At 47.5% G+C, this 19,288-nt stretch overlaps 2 protein-coding genes across 17 annotated transcripts in view; one reads left to right on the plus strand and one right to left on the minus strand.

The window, feature by feature from the left end:
- Positions 1-19,288, plus strand: part of BBS12 (Bardet-Biedl syndrome 12) — a 51,690-nt gene that overhangs the window by 818 nt on the left and 31,584 nt on the right. For 12 of the 16 annotated variants that reach the window (XM_084518099.1, XM_084518101.1, XM_084518102.1 and 9 more), the window contains exon 1: positions 12,847-12,974. The gene's annotated coding sequence lies outside the window, so the exon portion shown is untranslated. Of the gene's footprint in view, positions 1-7,502; positions 7,594-8,597; positions 8,758-9,662; positions 9,836-12,846; positions 13,198-18,346; positions 18,502-19,288 lie in introns of those variants that run through there. The other 4 variants (XR_014692651.1, XM_084518096.1, XM_084518097.1 and 1 more) reach the window with 4 other exon arrangements.
- On the minus strand, positions 14,192-18,232 carry LOC311436185 (uncharacterized protein). The gene is made up of 5 exons (XM_084518107.1): positions 18,173-18,232; positions 17,613-17,768; positions 16,397-16,525; positions 16,158-16,295; positions 14,192-15,939 (listed from the first exon to the last, which is right to left on the minus strand). Exons 1-5 carry the CDS (start codon positions 18,173-18,175, stop codon positions 15,850-15,852), a joined length of 516 nt encoding a protein of 171 aa, XP_084374233.1. The 5' UTR covers positions 18,176-18,232; the 3' UTR covers positions 14,192-15,849.

Consider the following 19,288-nt stretch of genomic DNA (forward strand, 5'->3'; position numbering starts at 1 on the left):
TTAGCATCTCACTACTAAGCTCTGTTTTCCTCCATTTCCTCTTGTCTTCATACCTGAGCAAATCTTGGTTTTAAGAGAGAGGGATGAAAAGGAGGTGCTCAAAACCATTTCCCAAGGTTTTACACTTCTGTCTAAAAATACTTCTTAACCACTTGAAATCCTTTTGTTATAGTAGATCAGTCTTTGCCAAAAATAACCTTTCATGTGCACTTCTACAGCCACGCAAAACAAGTAGCCACCCATGGCTGAATCATGCAAGTGGTGCAGGCTGCAGAGCTCCTCCAGGATCCTGTTGCTCCTCGTGCTATTGCGTTCTCAGTTATGCCATGGAAATTGCATTTGGCCACAAGTGCTGTGATGACACAAGTATATCAGGCATTCATGAGCAGGTCTGCAAATCATTACTTTATTAGCCACTAAATATCAGCAAAGGGTCTTTAAAAAAACATTGAGAACAACTTCCCCCCCCCCCCTTTTTTTTTTTTTTTTTAAAGATGCACAGTCATAAGGTGGCGTGGTATGCCTCATTTTAGCAGCATGATTTTCATACATATAATTAACATACCTTGTCTGGTCTGCTGACGAAGAAATTATCAGGGATTTCCATCTTTTACTCATTAATAAGAGGCTTACTTGAGTTTAAAAGGAAGTAAAAAGCATTGATGGAAAATCATCACTGAAAACCACGCTCTCCTGCATGCCTGCAGACTTCACAGGGTATCCAATGAGCTGCTGAGTCGCTAATGACAGATGTGGGGCTGCAAAAAGACCGAGGCTGCCTGCCAGTGTTTAAAAGGTCAAATGGAAAGCTTGACAATCAAATTAAATGCACTGCATAAATGTGTAATGCTGGCCTGAGCCAGTGGGGGAGAGGAGCTCGTGTAGTCTTGTGCTCGATCTTTAACACTACTTTGAATGAAAACCCACGTAAATGGATAAAGCAGAAAAAACACATAGAATAAAGCAGAAAATGTGTGTTGCTGAAGATGCTCAAGAAATAATGAGTTGAGGAGTGCTGAATAAAACCTTCAGCTTGCCAGTTCCAAAGCCAGTCCCTGAAATCATATCGCTGCTGTTAGTTTCAGAAAACTGTGCTATTTCCCTGTGCTTTTATTTCCCTTGTGCATTTCTGAATTTTAACATGTTAGAAGATCTCCGAGAAGACGTGGAGGATGTGTTATTTGTTAGCTCTCACTTGGTGTATCAGTCTTCCAACTAGAAAGCTTGTCGCTCAGATAAAGGATAGGAAATGACAGCGTGTGGCATAGCCATCCAGCGCCAGCCACTGTAACCACGCGGGCTTCCCGACTGAAGGGAACTGTTCACGTTCCATTCCTGGGCAAGTGGTCTCTCGTGGGGGAAAAACTGGTGATGAATGTCATTTGCAGAAGCTAGTATTGCTTTGTGAATGATTCGCATGCAGAACCCTGGGCTAAGTTGTGTAGATGATGTGTTAGCAAGTAGTAATTTTGCAACTGAGATCCATTTTCTGCTCTGAGCCTGGAGGCACTCTAAATGAGCCAAGCCCTGCTTTCACCTGGCTCGTGGAGGGGGAGAGGGCAATGCCTTGCCTTGCTGGCAGGAAAAGAGTTTTCCTCCCTCAGATCTCTGCTGGGGAGCCCTCAGCTCCCATCCAGCCAGTGAGCCTTTTCCAGTTTCGTAAGTTGTGTGAGAGGAGTGGGAGAAACAGGGAAATGGTGTGAAATCCTTTGGGGAGAAGCTACAGCAGGGGCTCCAGTCTTGGTCCTTGCCCTGAGAGAAGGCTGGGAGCTCCCCTGGGACTGGTGTGATAAAAGGGCTTGGGGTCACTTGCTCAAGTGACCACTGTGGTTCCTTTTTTTTTTTTTATTTTTCCTCCAGCACTGCCCTGTGCCCCAGTTTTCCTGGTAAGGTTTAGGTATCTTATCTGTATGTGTGGCATATATACCATATACCACACCTCCATCACTATCTGGTCAATGGCTTTTGTTTCTAGCTTAAAGTGATTTTCTGTTGTGTCCTTCTCAGCCAATTGAAAAAGTCAATCTAAATCTCTTACACAATTCAGTTTTTAACCTTTAAAGGAAAATTTCAGAAGTGTTGCATATATTTACCGTCAGAAGTCATAGTGACGGGCAGCAGAACTTGTACTTCCACGTCCTGTGGATGCTTTGTAAATATTCCTGCCCAGTGCCATGACCCCCTTTGGGGGCAAAAAAAGTGAAACTATTGAGTTGTGAGAGTATGGACTCTGAAGAGCAAGCGTATCTGCTCCTGCTAAAACCACCTGGGGCCTGCCTGTGCTCAGCTGCCCGTCTCACTACGGGAAGGTGCTTCAGTTCACCCATCCCTTGCCCAAAGCTGGCAGTGGGGCGAGGTTCCTTTACGCTTTTCCAGGCAGGGATCCTTACTGAATGCTTATACAGTTACTCATTGCCTGTGTGACTGCCAAATCCCTTTCCTTCGTCACCTGTGAAGGAAAGGCTCTGGATTTGGGGGTGTGCTCCAAATCGGCTGCAGCTCGTACGCGGGTGGGTGCATTGGTCAAATCAAAACCCAGCTAAACCGAGCTGCAGCCTGCAGCTCCCTGAGGGGACCCTGTCACCTCACCTCAGTAGTAGCTATATCTGGTCAGCTCGCCACCATAAAGGACCTGGGTGAGAAATCCTCCAGCGCTATTTTGAGCGAGTGTTTTATTTTGCAAGCATAACCTGGTTCTTGAAACTGGTGCAGATCCGTGCAGGGCAGAGGTGAGGTGCAGCGAAGCAGCTGGCGGCGTGGGAGGAGGCAGTGGTGCAGAGCGAGCTGGAGGGATGCGGGCGGGCAGGGAGCTGCTGGCCTCCGGGGTGGGATGTGGCCAGGAGGCCAGCCTTGCAAAAGGCACAGCAACCCCAATACAACACTTCTCTGCAGTTTGCTGTACGTTTTCTCAAGGTGCTCCATCATATTACACGTGTATTGCTGCTGCTGCTGTCTGCAACCTCTTCCCAGCTCCCCGCTGGGTGCTGCACGGGCTTTGGGAGGCAGCAGGAGAGCTGTCCTGCCTGCCAGGCTGTCTGGCTCCGGGGAGGACCCAACTGTTCTCACGAGCGTGCTGCGGTGCCGTGTTAGTCACAGCACTGTGGTTGCTGACGGCTCCCCAGCTCTAGACTGGGGAGGTACAGGAAGCACGGTGAAGGACGTGACCCAGCACGAGACGGCGAGAGGGCACGTTCAGTCCCTGACACCGAAGCCATCCCAGATGCTTACTAGGTCAGTGTCACGCTGGGTGCTTCTAGCCCCAGGGTGATTCAGGCAGTATCTGCTGAGCCCAAGCTCCGCATAGCTCTCGGTGCTTCCCGCTCGTCTCTCTGAGCTGCAGCCCAAGCAAAGAAAGGGCTGGGAGGCCCGTTCTGTGACAGAACTGCACAGCAGATGGAGTATCAGAGAGTGCAGTGTGTGTCCATCTGCCTGAGGTGGAGCAAGGTGTTTGCACCTGGCTCAGCTTCAGCATGCCCGGCGTGTCGGCTCAGCAGCAGCCACCCGCATGTCTCCACAAGCATCGCTTCGGTCCCCACCAAGGCTTGTCGTTGCGGATATGCCACCAGACCCATGCTGACTCCACGTGCTTGTAAAGCCTCTGCTCACTTTCCTTGGTGCTGCCGGAACCTAAAACTCTGAGCAGCCCTATCCAAAAGCAGACAAGGGGCTTGGCATCACGCTGACTAAGCCACGTGTTGGTGATTCCTAGCCAAAAGCACAAAAACTGGGTTTGGGCCTCTCCAGACCTAGAGACCTGTACGGCTTCGCTTGCTTTACCCACTCCTGAATGTGCTGGCTCTGCTCAGGGACTTCTGCAGTGCCTCTGCACTTGCAGCGTGGCGTATGGATTGGGCACCCGCAGACACCTGAGAGTTGATGGTACTTGCTGTTCAAGAATGAAAGCCTCAGTGTCTTGCTTCTTGCTCAGACTTCCAACTTGGGCATCATGTTTGACAGGGACAGCACTGAATCCAGAGAATGCTTAAATCTGGATGTGTTTATTCAGTAACACAAAGATTTTATTCACAGAATGAAACCTTTCTTCTCATGTATCTGCCATTGCAGGATTCTTCTTGGCTTTCCCTCAGTCATTTTGTGCTGCTGCAAAGACAATTTTCTAAGCCTACCCCTCTGCTTAAATAACTTCTGTGACATCTCACTGCTCCATGGCACTGAATGCAAGTAAAATGTCTGCTCAGCCAAGGCTGGCTGTGATACCCTCACAGCCTTCCTACCATCTCCCACTCACTCTCAGTATATTCCATTCTGCCTCTTGCTGAGCCATGCTTCGAGGCTCTACCACTTTCTTGTTACACATTTAGAGTACGTGTTTTTTGACATTTCCAAAGCATCCCAATTTCAGAGATTTCCCAGAGGCTTTGGAAAACTCCTAAGGATATCAGAAGGATGTTCATGTTCCTTGGATTTCTGGCCAGCGCTGCCCTGTGTGTTCTCTGCTGTACTGTTTGTGATCAGTTGTTTGCCGCTGAGGGTGAAGGCTTTCTAGGGCATGGGGCTCTTCTGTTCTGCTTGGATAGTCCCTAAAATCTCATATGCAGATAACAAATGGTGGTAGTTGCTGGGAACTTGGTGAGTGTTATCGAGCAACATCTACAGAAGTTGATGTGATGTTTTTGAAGAGATGGTGCCTCGAACGAGACAATTTCTTAATGGAAACTGCTGAAATAAGTGTCAAACGATTTCATTTTTGTCAAAGACTTATGCCACCTTTTGAACTATGAAAGTTTCAGGATGGCAGCTATGCCACAAAAAATACTGTCCTAGACTCCTTTTTCCATTAAATACATAGATTCAGTTTCAATCAGTGTTTCAGTCTTTAAAAACAGATTATTTTCTAGTTTACAAGGAACTCATCTGCCACTTTTACGTTTTCAGGGGGTATTCGAAAAAATCACCCTAAACTTTTGAACATAAAGACAGCTCACATCCTTGTCACTTGTGTGCAGCCTTTCCAACTTGTAGAAGGAAATTCACCCCAGGAACACAGCCACAGGCCTTCAGCAATATTCTCGATGGTAGCTACGAAGTACCTGTAAAACAAACCCGCTGTCATGGGTATTAAACGTTTTGCCTCACAGGGGGTGTGACGAGCCCAAGGAAGGGGGAGCCCGTGGTGTGACCAGCTCGTCCCGACCAGCTCATCCCGAGGTAGCTGCCTCCTCCCCAGCCAGGCTGATGGCGCAATTGGCCCTGCGGTGCCCCCTCTGAAGAAGAAGTTGGTGTTGTGATCCGGTGCTGAACCATCCCGTGGTGACCCGGGTAGGGCAAAGTGCTCCTCCTTTGGCACAGCTCACAGAGGCAGGCTCTCTTGGCTGCCCGTGGTCACGGCACTTGGTCTAGCCCAAGAATGCTTGCTGAGAGGGAGCTGGGAAAGGGTGGTTTATTTTTCCCTTTGGGATGGAGCTGTTTTCCTCTGCCTGGGCTTTCCTGTTTTGTGCAATGTGAGCATGAAAAAATGTGACAGGGCATCGGTGACAGGAAAGGTTTTTCTCTCCTTTGTTTACCTCATGGTAATCGCTTCCTGGGCTTCCTAGGAAAAGTACAAGCGGTCAAACAGAGCAGGAAGCCAGTGCTGGAGGTGCAGGGGCAGCAGCTTTGTGCTGGAGGAAAAGGAGAAGCCCCTGCCGAGCTCTTAAGCCATCGGAGACTTTGTGGGACAGCTTGTGCTGCAGAGGGCTGACAGGGGCTGTTTAATTGTGCTCCTAAGGCAATCCCTGCTGCTGCTGCCAGCTCTGCTGCCACCTGTGGGCACCAGCACACGTTTGGGGATGCCAGGTCTCCTCTTGTCAGCGTTACAGAAGCAGCTTCTCAAAGGAGCTCCTGTCTGCAGCAATCACCCAGACAGCCAGGCAAACCCATGTCAGTCTGCCCATGTGTTTCCTTTCCAAAAAGCAATACTTAGCCTTAGACCGGAGAGCCAGGCTCCGGCTGCCTGACCCAGGATGCTTGCTCAGAGCAGCAGCACTCTTAAAGTGAGCTTGGGAAGCGCCGTGAGGAACTTGGAGAAGGAAATAACACCGATCCCTGAGCACCATCCTCGTCTGCCCTCCCAGCAGTATGTGTGTGGAACCACTGTCTAAAGCAGCGTTGGCAGCGTTCAGCTGGGATCGGGTCACCCTGGCTGACTGCACCCACCTCTTCCATCTTCTGCTCCCGGGGAGTGGCTGAGAGGTGAGCTGAGAGGGGTGGGAGATGAGATGAGATGAGAGGAGCATTTCTGGAGACCTCCACAGCAGCATGGCAAGGCTTGACCTCGGTAAGACCTCGCACCCGAAGGTGAAAGCATGGGAGAAGATGGGCAAGGGCTGGGTGTGCCCTGCCCCTCACGAAAGAGCAGAGAAAGAGGTTGGGGTGGGACAGGAGAGGCCACTTCCCATGGGCCACAGCAGATCCCTGCGTGGGGACCTGCCCCAGCTCCCACCGATGGCCCCTCGTGCCCCAAGACCTGGGCTGCCGGCAACGAGGCCCTCGGGTGCTGGCCCCATGCCCGTGGACGTGGCCCACACCACAATCTGCCCTTTGTTTCTGGCAACGATGCATCCAAAGGCCATAGCTGCGTTTCCTACACCCACTGGGAGGATGTGGGATTTTCCTGGCTGCGAAATGCAGCCGCGAGGAGCTCTGCAGGCTGGGCCAGTGACTCAGCCGCTGGCGATGGAGCCGGGGCAGTACAGACGGGCTCTCACCTCCTCGTGCGCCAGCAGCCTGCGCCTCGGCGCCTCTGAAATTCTTCATCCTCTTGTTTTCCGTCCTGCTCTTAATTTTGCCACCCAGGAGGTGAATAAATTAATCTCGCCAGCAAGATGCACTCTAATCGCTTAGGAGAAACAAACACATGATTTTTATTTTAAAAATATTTCATTCCTTTCATCATAGTCATTTCTGCAGAAACACAGTCAGAAATTGCTGTGTAGGAGTATGGATTTCTGGTAACAAGGCCACCTACACAAATCCACCGCAGGAAATAGGAAGCCCATACCTAAAGCCTTCATTGTGTAGGGCCCAGTTTTGCAGAAGTGCTACACACCGCTCCGTCCTGTTGAAGGCAATGGGAATAGGTGATGCTCAGCCCTTAGCAGGAGGTGGTCAGGATTGAACCGTGTAGAGCTTGGCTTAGCGAGTCATAGTACTGCATGGCACTTGACAGTCAGGAGAATTCTGAATATTCACACAAAAATCCCCACGTAATAAATAATATCCTGTTTAATACGTGTATTACATCTTGTTTTGCTACTAGGAAGAACGAGAATACTTGCATCTTCCCACCACGCTTCTCAAAGTTGCTATATTTCTGGGAAAAGCTCCTCTAATTTTGATACCTAAGCGTTTTCGTATTTTCTCTTGGATTTGTAACATTACTATTTTTAATAATGTAAGCAAATAGCGAAATTGCTTTCTGCACAAGGATCCCAAGCATTTACTCCCCTGTGTAGTGACCTACTTTACCAGGATTCAACAACAAATATTTATTTGTTTTGCAGCGTGAGCAGAAATAATACTTAGGACCATTGGCTGTTTTGTTATATACTTTGTTGGACCCTGATATGAAGCAGAAAGCTGAGAAGTTGCCAGGTAAGGGATACATTGACCAAATTCTATTCTCAACTCCAAGGGCTTTTCTGCTCCCAGAAAATAATTGCACCGATTTCAGAAAACGTTACTTACAGAAGCATACAGCTGCTGTAGACAGACTCTGCATCCACTGGCATATTTCAATTTTTCTTTTCATCTTGGAAAAAAAAATCCTGGTTTGTTTCTGCAGAATGCACCTTTAGGTCTACCGGTAACAGCTTGGAATACCAGAACTGAAAAAGTTACTGAAAAATCTTTGTTTGTTGTGTTCATTTGGCAGTGTTGTACACAAAGCTGGTTTCTGTTTGCCTGTGTAACTAATTAGCCATCAAGAACTGAGTAATTGACAGTTTTGGAAATTGGTCACGGGGATAAACACTGCAAAAAGTTGTGGATTTTAATGTGGAACTACCAATCCTGTCTACTTGAACTTGCAGAAAAAGTCATCAGAAATTTGAAACAATGAACTAAAAAAACAAACAAAACAAACAAACAGAAACAAACAAACAAAAAAAACAGATGTTGGTTTTGGTGGATAGCTTTTTAAGATGGAAAGAGTAGTTCTTTGTGACCCACTTTTTTGGACTTCATCTATACCTGGGCTTCATTTATTTTTATTATCTGCAGGGGGGAGGGCAAAGAAACAAAATGTTTGGTAAATTTATGCACCTCCCTTTCCAAAATGAGCTACTCTGCAGCCATCGTCTTTGACCTCGCATAGCTGACTACATGGTACACAAAGTATTCAAAAGGTGTGTGGAAACCACACTTCTGTGGATTTCACCTTTGTCTGATCATGGCACAAGCTATCTAAAGAGGAAACATCTGGACCCGTCAGCTTTCTTTTTTATAAAATGGAGAACACAGATTTTGAGAATCTGAAATTGAGATGATCTGATATGACATTTAAAGTCTGTAAATGTGGCTTGTTCCTAGTGAAATACCTTCTTGTGTTTATAAATCAAACCTGCAATGTTTGCAATCGTTTTTTCCTTGATGTTTAGATCTTTCATGGTTCTCATTTGTACGTCTGAAAGAATTTACAAGAAAGCATACATCTGTTTTCTCTTTGTGGAGGAAATTGAGTAGAAGCAGGTGAAGAAGAAAACGTAATAGGAAAGACCTTCATACAGTAGTGTGAACTTCATACAATGGCCTGGATTTGTAAGTTCTGCTAGTTTTATTTGATCTAAGCTCTATTTTTAGGCAGAGTGCTCTAAAATAATTTGACAAGCTGGCTAGGTTAGCCATTTTATATGTCTCCTATGGAAACCTATTTTAAAATTTATTTAATGTTGAGGGAAGCGGGGGAGGGTTGTGCTTCTTCTAGTGAGATTTCTGCCAGAACCAATCAAACTTCCAGAGGGAATACAGCAGCCTGGAGAAGAAGAGCCAGCTCGCTGGGACTGCACCAGCTTGCTGCAGACCCCGAAGCCAGTACTGGGACTTCCCATGCCAGGTACCTGCAGCTGGCTCACGTGGTGAGTCCTTTTCCCATCTGGGAGCCCCACGTGCTGACGTGCTCGTGCTACAGGGCAGATGTTGCCTTTTGCTGTGCTGTAGGGACTCGTTTGCCACAGCTACCAAAGCTAGCTATTGAAAAGCTTGATGAGTCTGTCTGCAGTGCCTGGCAACACAGTTCTGCCTTGAGGGCCTTAACTATGGCACTGGAGTGGCAATATCCATCCTACCCTTGCCTCAACTTTGCCCATGGACTTAACCCTGTGGGTTTTCACCCCAGGGAAGTAAGGGCTAGATTTCTGCTCTGTAATAACTCCACAGTGCATAGACCCTATCCTATATGGGACTAAAATATTACAGGAAGTCCACCCTCCTTCCAAAGGACACTTGTAAATGTATGCATGCATTTGTACTTTCTGCATATCAAAAGTACGTGGAACTCAAATAGTGGCAAGATGGTGAGATGTGCATACTGCATGTCCATGCACAAGCATCAAACACTGGGGGAGTAAATGCATGTGAACCTTATGGTTGTGCCTATGGTTGTGCCAAGCATCTCTCATGCTTGCAACTCAGGTTGGACAATTTTGCTTTGTTCTTATTCACAGCATCAAATCTCATTCAGACCAGCAAGAAGCAGCTGAAGCAATTTCAAGTTTGTGTTGTTGGCAGCCAGACCTCCAAAGAAGTTGAGCTACAGTTTTAGGTCTCCAACTCTATGCCAGTGGACCCCTAAAATTATCAACGAGCAGAGGTCGAAGAAGGGCAGAGGCTTTTAAAGGTAGGTGCCCAAGTCCCTAACATTTTTTATCAGGTCTGAACTGCGCAGGCATGTTGTGCTGACTGCATAGGAGCACATTTCCTATTAGCCAGCCCTGCTGGGCTCCTGACTCAGCAGGGAGACGTGGCTTAAGGCCCTCTGTCTGCCTGTGCTGCTTAAGGGATCAGGCACATATAAATCAGGTTTTGGATAGTCAGACTTCTCAGGCTCTCTGTCTTGCACCAACCCTAACTCTGTGTCTTTTCCTGATGGGGCCCCCATCTTTGTGCATCAGTAGATAAGTACGAGCTCTTATGCCCCAGATATTCTGAGCAGCCTTTAATTTAAGGCAGATGTCCATCTGCCTTGCTTATGAGCTCTGGCCAGGCAGTTTCCTGAAGACTTATTTCTTGGGTCACTCTCCACCCCCAGAAGGCCACTGAGATAAGACACATTCATCCCAGCGTAGACATTCTTTTAAAGGTCAACACACTCACCTTGGGGCAAGAGTCGAATTCTCAAATCCTTGTTCCTGTTGACTTGAAGCAAAACTGTCATTCCAGCTTTCCTACGTCCCAAGAGGGGGCCACAAGCATCCCACAAAGGATCTGTCTCTGTCTCTCTGCTTGAAGCGGTTCCATTTGAGAGCAATATTCCCCAAAAGAGAAAATGAGCTTACAGAGTAGTGGGCAGGGCACTCGGGGGGACTGTGTGAAAGGCAAGTTCAGTTCCCTGCTCCCCTAAGAGCACATCTGTAACTATTGATACAGAGTGGGAGTTTCAGAAAGTGTGGTTTGGGGGTTTAGCTCTGAACAACCAGCTAATAATTACAGTATTTTGTATTGCACTTGTGTGAAAAGTGTTGTGTTCTTTTTAAAAAAGAAAAAAGTATCCAACCACATATTTCAAGCCCCAGCTGGATGGTGTTTGTTAGCCTACTTTTGATCGTCATTAAAAGCCACAGAGGAGGGAAATCAGCATCACTCATCTTAGATGTTAGTAACTGGATGCCCTCTAGCGAGACTGTGTCATGCTCTCAGATCTCTGATCTTTACTTCCTTGGGGAGAAATGAAAGACTTGTGCGTCTTTCCTTAAAGTAACAACGCAGGAGCACATCCTGGAGGTGAGCAGCGTGTGCAATGCCCAGAAAATCAGAAATGAAATGAGACTTGTACGCCCTCTCAGCAGAGACCTTCCCCGTGCCTTTGGGCTGATGCAAAGGGGGCTCGTGGCCCCCCGTTTGCGGGGGTGATTCGGACAGGGCCATGCCCAGGCTCTGAGCACATGGTGTTTGTGTCACTTTCGACTGGTCACTCACGGGTATGCTATTGATAGCTGTACGTGGATGGCAGAAAGGAGATTTTTCTGGAATTCTTCTCATAGGAATACCCTCCTCACATGTCAAGGATTTGACATTTGCTAGGCTGAGCAGGCTGCTTGGTCCCTGCTGCAGGAGGGATGCGCGAGCCCCGTGTGCTGCTCAGTGTGCTGCAGGATGGCAGCGCAACTCCTGAAACTCTCTGATTATTTCCTCTCTCTGCCCGAGTGCTGTAAACTGCATCGGGTGGCTGTGGCTGGCTGCTGTCAGCACACGTAACTAAGATTTGAAAGAAAAATTGTGCTTTGAAGCCTCTTAGGAGCATTATTTTTTCTCATTTTCATTTTTTGTCTGGGTAGGGAAATAAAAATAACTTTCAAACAAATTGTAGCAGGGAGAGTAAGTTCTGAGTGAGCAGGAAGGCTGATACCAATGATACTGGGACGTGGTCTCAACACTCCTGATTTGGCTTTGGCATTGCTATTTTGGGAGAATGAATATCTGTGAAAATATGCACCACCCAAAGCCTTCGTTGGGCTAGTAGGCTTGCAAAGACTGCAAAAAGCACCAAGCAGCGAATGGAATGAATTTAAGGCTTAGAGTAATGTGAGTTAGGTTCACAGAAAGATTTAACCCATGTCAGAAAAAATCTCTTCTGCCAGCATTTCCATGCTGTGTGTGGTGATGGTGAATTCTGGCCCAGAACACTTTCCACTGCCTGAGTCTTTCTCAAACTCTGCTCACCGTGCCCGCGGGTGCTGAAAAGCAAATGTACCGCGTCAGTGTGCGACATGGATCAGCTCCGTGAGGAGGCTCCCAGGGAGCGGGCTCTTAATGCTTCAGATACGTGGTGTGACCCCGCCAGGCAGTCTGCAGGCCACAAGAGCTGTTCTGCAAAACTGTAGATGGCAAATGCTTTGGCATCAGGTGTCTCGTCGATGTGGTGATATTTCAGCTCCCGCTGTAACTGTTGGTAGGGCTCTTGGCATGTGACAGTACACCAGGGTTTTCTTTTCTTACTTTCCCCCACCCCCTTTTAAATACCAAGATTACCTAAAAAGAAGCGATCGGTTTTTCGTTAGAAATGGGCTCTGTGTTTGTTCATCCAAACCCAAATGCATGCCTAGCAATGTGAGCGATAGCACCCACTTCCAGGTAACTCCGTGGGCATCTCCAGCAACCACAGGTTGCTCCTCGAGCTTCCGCAGGCAGCTGTGCCTGCCTGGCGTGCTGCTTTCCACGCGGTTGGCACGGGTGCAATGGGAAGCAGTTCCTTCTCTGCACTGCCTTCATGGAGGTGAGAAAGCACGGCAGTCCAGGGCCTGAAGTTGCCAGCTCAGATTAATTAAAACATCCTTGCAAATTAGACTGTCACCTTGCGTTTTGGTTTTGTTTGGTTTCCCAAGGCCAACTGAAAATATCACAACAGTTTCTGTGGGGCAGAGAGATAATGAAGAATTCCAAGTTGCCCAGGGGAGCTAGCAGTAAAGATTAATTTAAAATTGCCATATTTTGCAATGTTATTTGTAAGTAAATTATTTTTCCTTTGAACTACTTTGTATTTTCTGAAAAACACAGTGCATTTTTGTTTAGAGACATTTTTCATTGGAAGTGATTTGCAACGTTATCTCCCCAGCAGCTACCATCCCGAAGTGCTTTGATATTGAGATGCTCGCTGATACAAACTGCGGTTCCGCTTTCCTTTTTGTGCAGCATCCGACCAGTTTGAGCGCAGTGAGCGCTCAAACTGCGAGCCCAGCCTCCCTGACGTGGCAGCAGGGAGAGTCACAGCTGGAAATAGGTGCTGCAGCCATCCACCCGAGGGGACCCTGCACAGGCAGGTAGGAGCCCGGCCTCCCCGTCACCACCAAAGGGAAAAGGGGCGCAAGGAACGGGGCTCGCGGCTGCCTGCCTCTGGACAGGCCTGGAGCTGGCCCCGCTGCAGCAGGTGCCGCTCTCTGCACCCACAGACGGCTGCTCTTGGCTTCAGGTGCCTTGAGGGATGGGAGCCTTCATGCAGATCACTGCTTTGCCTCCTCTTCGGTGCTTTAGTGCAAAGGAAGTGAATCCAAGTCTCCTAAAAGCGCCCCAGCTTTCATGTTAGGTTTATTTTTTAGTAATGAGTGAATGGGAAGGGTAGAAGAGGGGTGCAAATAATCCATCTTCTCTAGAGACACAGCTTGATTTAGGGTAAGTTACTTGAGCAGTCACTAGAACAGAGCCAGGAAAAACATCTGCTTGGGTATGTTCCCAACTCATCGAGCCGAGTGCCTCCAGCCCAGCAAAAGGGTGAATTACTGCATGTGCAGTTCAGTTCCCCACAAAAGCCGAGCTCTGAGCTCAGCCAGGCTCCTTTTCCTCCACCACATATAGAGATGTAAACGAATACACTTCTGAAGGTGTGGGAAGGATTCGCAGTGACACTAAGAATCATTTGCAGAGAACCACAGCAGGGCTGTGGGCTGCTGTCCGCGTTGCTGTTAGTCCTCCTGCATGCCTTGTGGCTGAAGGGGGGACAAGATCTCCCTCGCCACAACGCACACTGAGGCAGCGTGAGGCACTTGTTCTGTTACGTTACTGCGTGCAAGCTTGGCACTAATTGAGGCACCTTCCAACATTCCAGACTCGAGAGATTAATGTGCAAGCCAGAAATAAAATTTCCTCCTCAGTAGGTATGACTGCATGTCTTTTTCCTCCCTTCAGAAGAAAAGTAACAGGATTAGAACAGGAAGGGAGCTGTGACATGCATCATAGGTAGGTAAACAACAGTCATCAATCTCTTCCTGTGGTGGTGTTGAAAGTACAGTCACTCTAATAGGCGCCGGGATTCCCCATAATCAACTAGAACTTCAAGTTTCCCTTTCTGGTGATAACGGGTCAGTACTAGAAACTTTTAATCAGCGTAGTGGAAGAGGGAGAAGGATTATGTGATAGACAGTTGAACCTAGGAATTTCTCTCTTAGAAAGAGAAGATAAAGCAAAAATGTACTTGGTAAACTGCTTAACGCTTCAAAGTTATTTTTGAAAACTTAATTTTCATTGTGAGCACACAACGTCGTTAACTTGCAAAACAGTTTTATTTCACACTATACAAAGTTAACAGACATTTAAAAAAGCGTACAGTTACATCTACTGCCACCGAGCATGTTAATTAGGGGACTTCACAGATAGATCTCTGGTGGGTTTTTAGGGCCCTATGCAATCGCTGTTCCCCCACACATTTAAGCCTACTTCTGTATAGGTTAGAGAGGGTTTGCTCAGAGAGCGTAGTTCAGAGCACAAAACTCAGAGGACTTGGACAGAATGTGCCAGCTCCGCATCTGTATGCCAGGAAGAAATGTAAATGAACACTTCCCCTTTCCACTGCTGAAACTAATTCTCCCCCTGCTGGGCCCTTACAGAAGCAGCTGTAGCAGGGAGACAGTCCAGGAGCTGTCTCTTCCTTTTTCCTACAGAGACAAACCTTGCTAGTGGCTGTGAAGCATCTGGAGCTGTTTGGAGGAAAGAGGGATCTTAGCCCATACTGGTGGAACTCTGTCCTTTCCCTCCTCTTCCCACTGAACCCTTTCCTGACATTTTGCTACCTAGTTGCTGCTGTGAGCAGGAACAAACTCTCCAAACAGCTTTTAGAGGGAGAGAGGTGGCTTAGGGTTATAGGATTTCCTTGCAGTTTTGAAGCTGATTGTCTAATCTGGACCCGAGGATAAACCCTCCTTGCAGGAACACATAGTTAGATGTCACGTTGTGCATCACTGTCACGTTGTCAGCATGGGTGCTAAGTCCTGGAGTGAGAGCATATACAAAAGATACTCAAGAAAACGAAAATACTCCTTAGAAATTAATTAAAAATAGTGACGTCTGAAAAGAATTTGGATTGCATGGCTCTAAATATCTTCCCTGTTTCACAGCTGTCTCGGGTGAGCTCTTTTTTCACTTCAGATGCCAATCCTCCCTGCCACTTGACTGTGAATAGCCTGGGAGATAATTTACCACAGCGTGCCCTAGAACTGAGCATTCAGTAACCTTTGATACTGCAACCAGGTGAGACTCAGTTAAACCAGGCTTCAGATGATCGGATGATGGAACAGTTAAAAGAACTAAAACTGGTTGCCTACATTTGCTTCCCTTGAGGTCCAAAACCAAATCACCATGAGAATAGTGTTTCATACAGAAATAAATATGCAATTGATTTCAGAGTCTTTTAGGGAAAGCAACAGAAGGACAGAAATACCACAAGATAACCTAAAAGCCTTAAAAGGAATAAAAATACTGTGCTCGTACTTTCATTCTTTAAGGTGTTATAAGCTAATCTCTTTATTATGTAGCCTTAGGAAAGTCAGACTTGGTGTTTTCCAGCCGCAGTGGTAACCTTCATGTCTCAGGCAAGATGTTGTTCACTTTTTTCAGTTAAATAGTTAGGACACAGCGTTTTTTATCCAAGATGGCATCACTGACATCCTCAGCTGGGGGCCAGGGCTAAAGGGACCTTACCTTGCAGGTTCAGTTCATCCTTCCTTTTCATTTCTGCAGTACCTCACTTGAACAGTTCTTTTGGGTACTGAAGCCCCCTTTCCCCGATTAACTTTGCTGAAAAAGAAGAATGAGCCAAAATTCTGTCGTTTCAGACTTGGCATATAATATGCAGGGGAGACAAACCCATTTTTAAGTCTTTTCCAGGTTATCTTTTAGAGCAGCTGTAAAGCAAGGCAACAAATACTAATATAAGCTCGTTTTCTTCATGATTCTTAAAAATTCTTGCTCACTCACTTCTCCATCTCCATCTCGATCAGCTTCGTCGATCATTTCCTACAAAACATATTGTACACCTGGTCAGGCACGGGGCTTGACTCTAAACACAAAATCTTTTTGTTACAAAACAAATCAGAAGTACTTCATACAAAACCATAACTATGTATTTGATTATTCCGCACACTTCTAACCTCTCAGCTCTTTTCATATAGGCATGAATTTCCACAACGATTGGTCCATTCCTAGTAGAAAACCTCTGGCAAGTCAGACTTTACCTGAAGTTCTTCATCTGTTAAGTTTTCTCCCAGCTCTTTGGCAACCCTTTTCAAGTTTTTGAATGAAATCTTTCCTGTGCCATCATCATCAAATAACCTGAAAGCTTTCAAAATTTCTTCCTTTGAATCCTTTTCACTCTAAAATGAAAGTACAACATATATTAATTAAACACCTGCTATTAATATATCCCTTTATGGTATTTTTTTATTCCAAGATTTTTTTTTTTAACAATTCCTACCATTTTTTGTGTCATCATAGCCAAAAAGTCTTCGAAGTCAATGGTTCCGCTTCCTTCTTTGTCAATATCTGCTATCATTTTCTTAATTTCTTCTTTCTTTGGCTCAAAGCCTAAGGCACGCATCGCAACCTGTGCCAAAAAGCAATTCTGTTAGGGGGCCACCAAAATTCTAGTGGCAGCAGCTGCATTAAAGGCCTTTTAATTTCTTCTTCCAAAACTGTAATGACAACTCACTGCAAGGAAGACCTTCTGACAGCTCTTGCTTGTTTCATCTTTCCAATTACTAACAGTGTAGGTTTGATGTTTGTAAGACTCCAGATTTATTTTGTCTTTGGATCTATGTGGAACATGGATCTATTTCTGAAACTAAGGGAAACTTTTTGTCACATTTACGTAAAAGTTCCAACTACATTTCTGAACTACAGATTGGTTTTCAGCCTAGCTCCTAAAAGGGACATCAAGGGGGAGGATCAGGGATGTGATTTCATTCCATCTGAAATTTAGGGCAGAATGCCTATTAGTTTTGATTACATGTGGTTAACTTAGGCAATCCAGTACATGGATAGAAGAAAACCAGATGTATAGGCACTTTTGGCTACATGGGGAGGCAACTGACAATACTCCATAAATTTCTCAGCTTCAGCAAATCAAACAGTGAGTGTTGTGCTAGTCAAGGAAAAAGAAAGACTTTCTGAGGCTTACACAACACAAGCAAAATACTGCTGTAAGAACAGGTAGCGCTTAATATTAATGTTGTTCAAAACCAAGCTCTGTAACAATGACTTAAGTACTGATAAAACGCTTAGTCATTTCCTAATCCTGGTTCACCACAGAACTTGAGGAAGATTTGACCTGTGAACGTTCATTGTTCCTATATGATCTAGTGGAAATACAGGACACGGCAGAAATTTTGTTGCTGAACACTCTTCTACTGGAAAGTGCCAACTCACCAAAAATTTCACATCCTCAGATATTAAAAGCTACTTGGCCAACTGTGCACGTATTAGAGAAGCCTGCCTGCTCTGTATTGCATGCAGATCTTGCTTAAGGTAACTGTGAAATACACCCCAAATTTGGCCCTGAGAGCAAGCCGTGACTGTTGTTCATACCCCAAAGCCATTTCAGAATAAAGCAGGTTAGGGCTGGGCACACAGAAAACACAGCTACGATTGTGTGCCCAACGATACTTCCATCCAAGGAAAAGCAGTGAGAGAACCTTGAGTTCTTTCACGTCAATGCTGCCAGATCCATCGGTATCGAACAAGTCGAAAGCTTCTCTGATCTCCTGCTTTTGCTCTTCTGTAAGTTCGGGTTTCAGGCCGCTTTTCTTCCGCTGGGTCGTGCCTAAGCCAGGTTTCCTGTAGTTGGATGCCTTCAGAAAGAGGAGAGAACGAGCAACTGAGAAAATTTACAACACAGCTACTGTGCAAGGAGTGATAGCAAAGCTGTAGGGAATTGAGAGGTGTTCTTTAGGACAACTGGCAGACCGCGGCTGGGTGCGTTTTCCTGGATGATTCTAGAAGGAAACCGAGCTGGGGGCTGTGCGAGGAGGGGGGAAGCGCCCGGGCTTCGTGTTTTAAACCGCGATCGCCGCTCACAGCTCGGACCTGGCTCACAGGTGCCCGCCCTGGCAGTGCCTAAGGCCCCCCGCACCCCCTGCCCGTGGCTTAGCCCTGTCAGGGCCGGCTGCAGCCCCCTCCGCCTGTGTAACGACCCCAGGCTTTAACGGTTATAACGATCATAACGGGGCCGCCCCGCCCGCCCCCCGGCGCTCACCATCTGCCCACCGCCGCCGCTTCCCAACGCCGGGCGGAAGATGCTTCGGCGCCGCCACGAGCAACCACCAATGAGCGAGCCGGGGCGCGCCGGGGACCCGCCCCTTTCCCCGGCTCGGACCAATGGGGAGCTCGGGGGGCTCGTGAGGTCAGCGCGAAGGCGGGGTGGGCGGCAGGGAAATGGCGGCCGGGCCGGTAACCTGGCAACGGCGGGGGCGGCTCATGGCGGCGGGGGTGGGTGCCCCCCGCTCCTGGCTGAGCTCTGCCTTCTGACCCCAAACCTGCTCCCCCCGCTCGTTGTCCTTCCCCCCACACGGGGTGGAAATAAAGGTAAGAGGGCAGGGGGTGGCGGGGAGGGACAGAAGCTGAGTTTGGGGTCCGGTGGTTCCTGCAGCAGGTCGGTCTGTGGCGGGAGTGTGCCGAGGTAAGGAGCGTAAACACAGCGGGGAAAGAGCACCGGGTCCCAGGACACGCACGCCACGGATTGTGCAGGCAGTGACATAAAAACATCATCTCCTGTCAGCACGTGCCGTGCCTTCGTCTGTCTTTGCCCTTGGTCCGTTTGGTTTGGGTTTATGGACCTACAGGGGTACAGCCTGGCAGCCCAAACAGCAACAGTCCTGCAGTATGGGTATAAAGGTGCAAGGCAGAGGCACGTTCTTCAACTACGATTTCAGAAGGTTTTGGGTAAGTGACTTGTAGTTGGCTGCGTTGAGGTTTGGTGGCAGCGCGTGGCTTCGATGGCAGGAGCTGCGCTAACACTGCCCTGGCTCCACGCACGTGGAGATCACGACGCCCTACAGGTACGGCAGCAGCTCGTGGTGCTGAGCCCAGCCCGTGTTCGGAACCGGCCGGAGAGCACGAAGCTCGCTGTGCTGGAAAATGGAAAAGCCCTTCCCAGCTGTCCTTCCGTGTATCCCACCAAAGCAGGGGCACGGCCCGTCCACGTAGTTACTGTATCTATTTCTCAAAGTTTACAAAGAGAACCACAAATTGGTTATCTAATCTTTCTGTCAAAGCAAGCACACTCCAAGAAGCAATCATCAGCAGTTGAGAACTTCTTGAATTCTGAAGCAGTGATGTCAAAAAACACTGTCTTAGTACATCCTTAAAAAAA

This window comes from Aythya ferina (genome assembly GCF_964211825.1).
Source record: "Aythya ferina genome assembly, chromosome: 4".
Lineage (NCBI taxonomy): Eukaryota > Metazoa > Chordata > Aves > Anseriformes > Anatidae > Aythya > Aythya ferina.

What these genes read in the sequence shown, in the direction of transcription:
- LOC311436185 (XM_084518107.1), bottom strand. An exon ending in CTATGATGACACAAAAAATG is followed by an intron (nt 16,296 to 16,396) that starts GTAGGAATTGTT and finishes CTTTCATTTTAG; the next exon opens with AGTGAAAAGGATTCAAAGGA. An exon ending in TAACAGATGAAGAACTTCAG is followed by an intron (nt 15,940 to 16,157) that starts GTAAAGTCTGAC and finishes TATGTTTTGTAG; the next exon opens with GAAATGATCGACGAAGCTGA.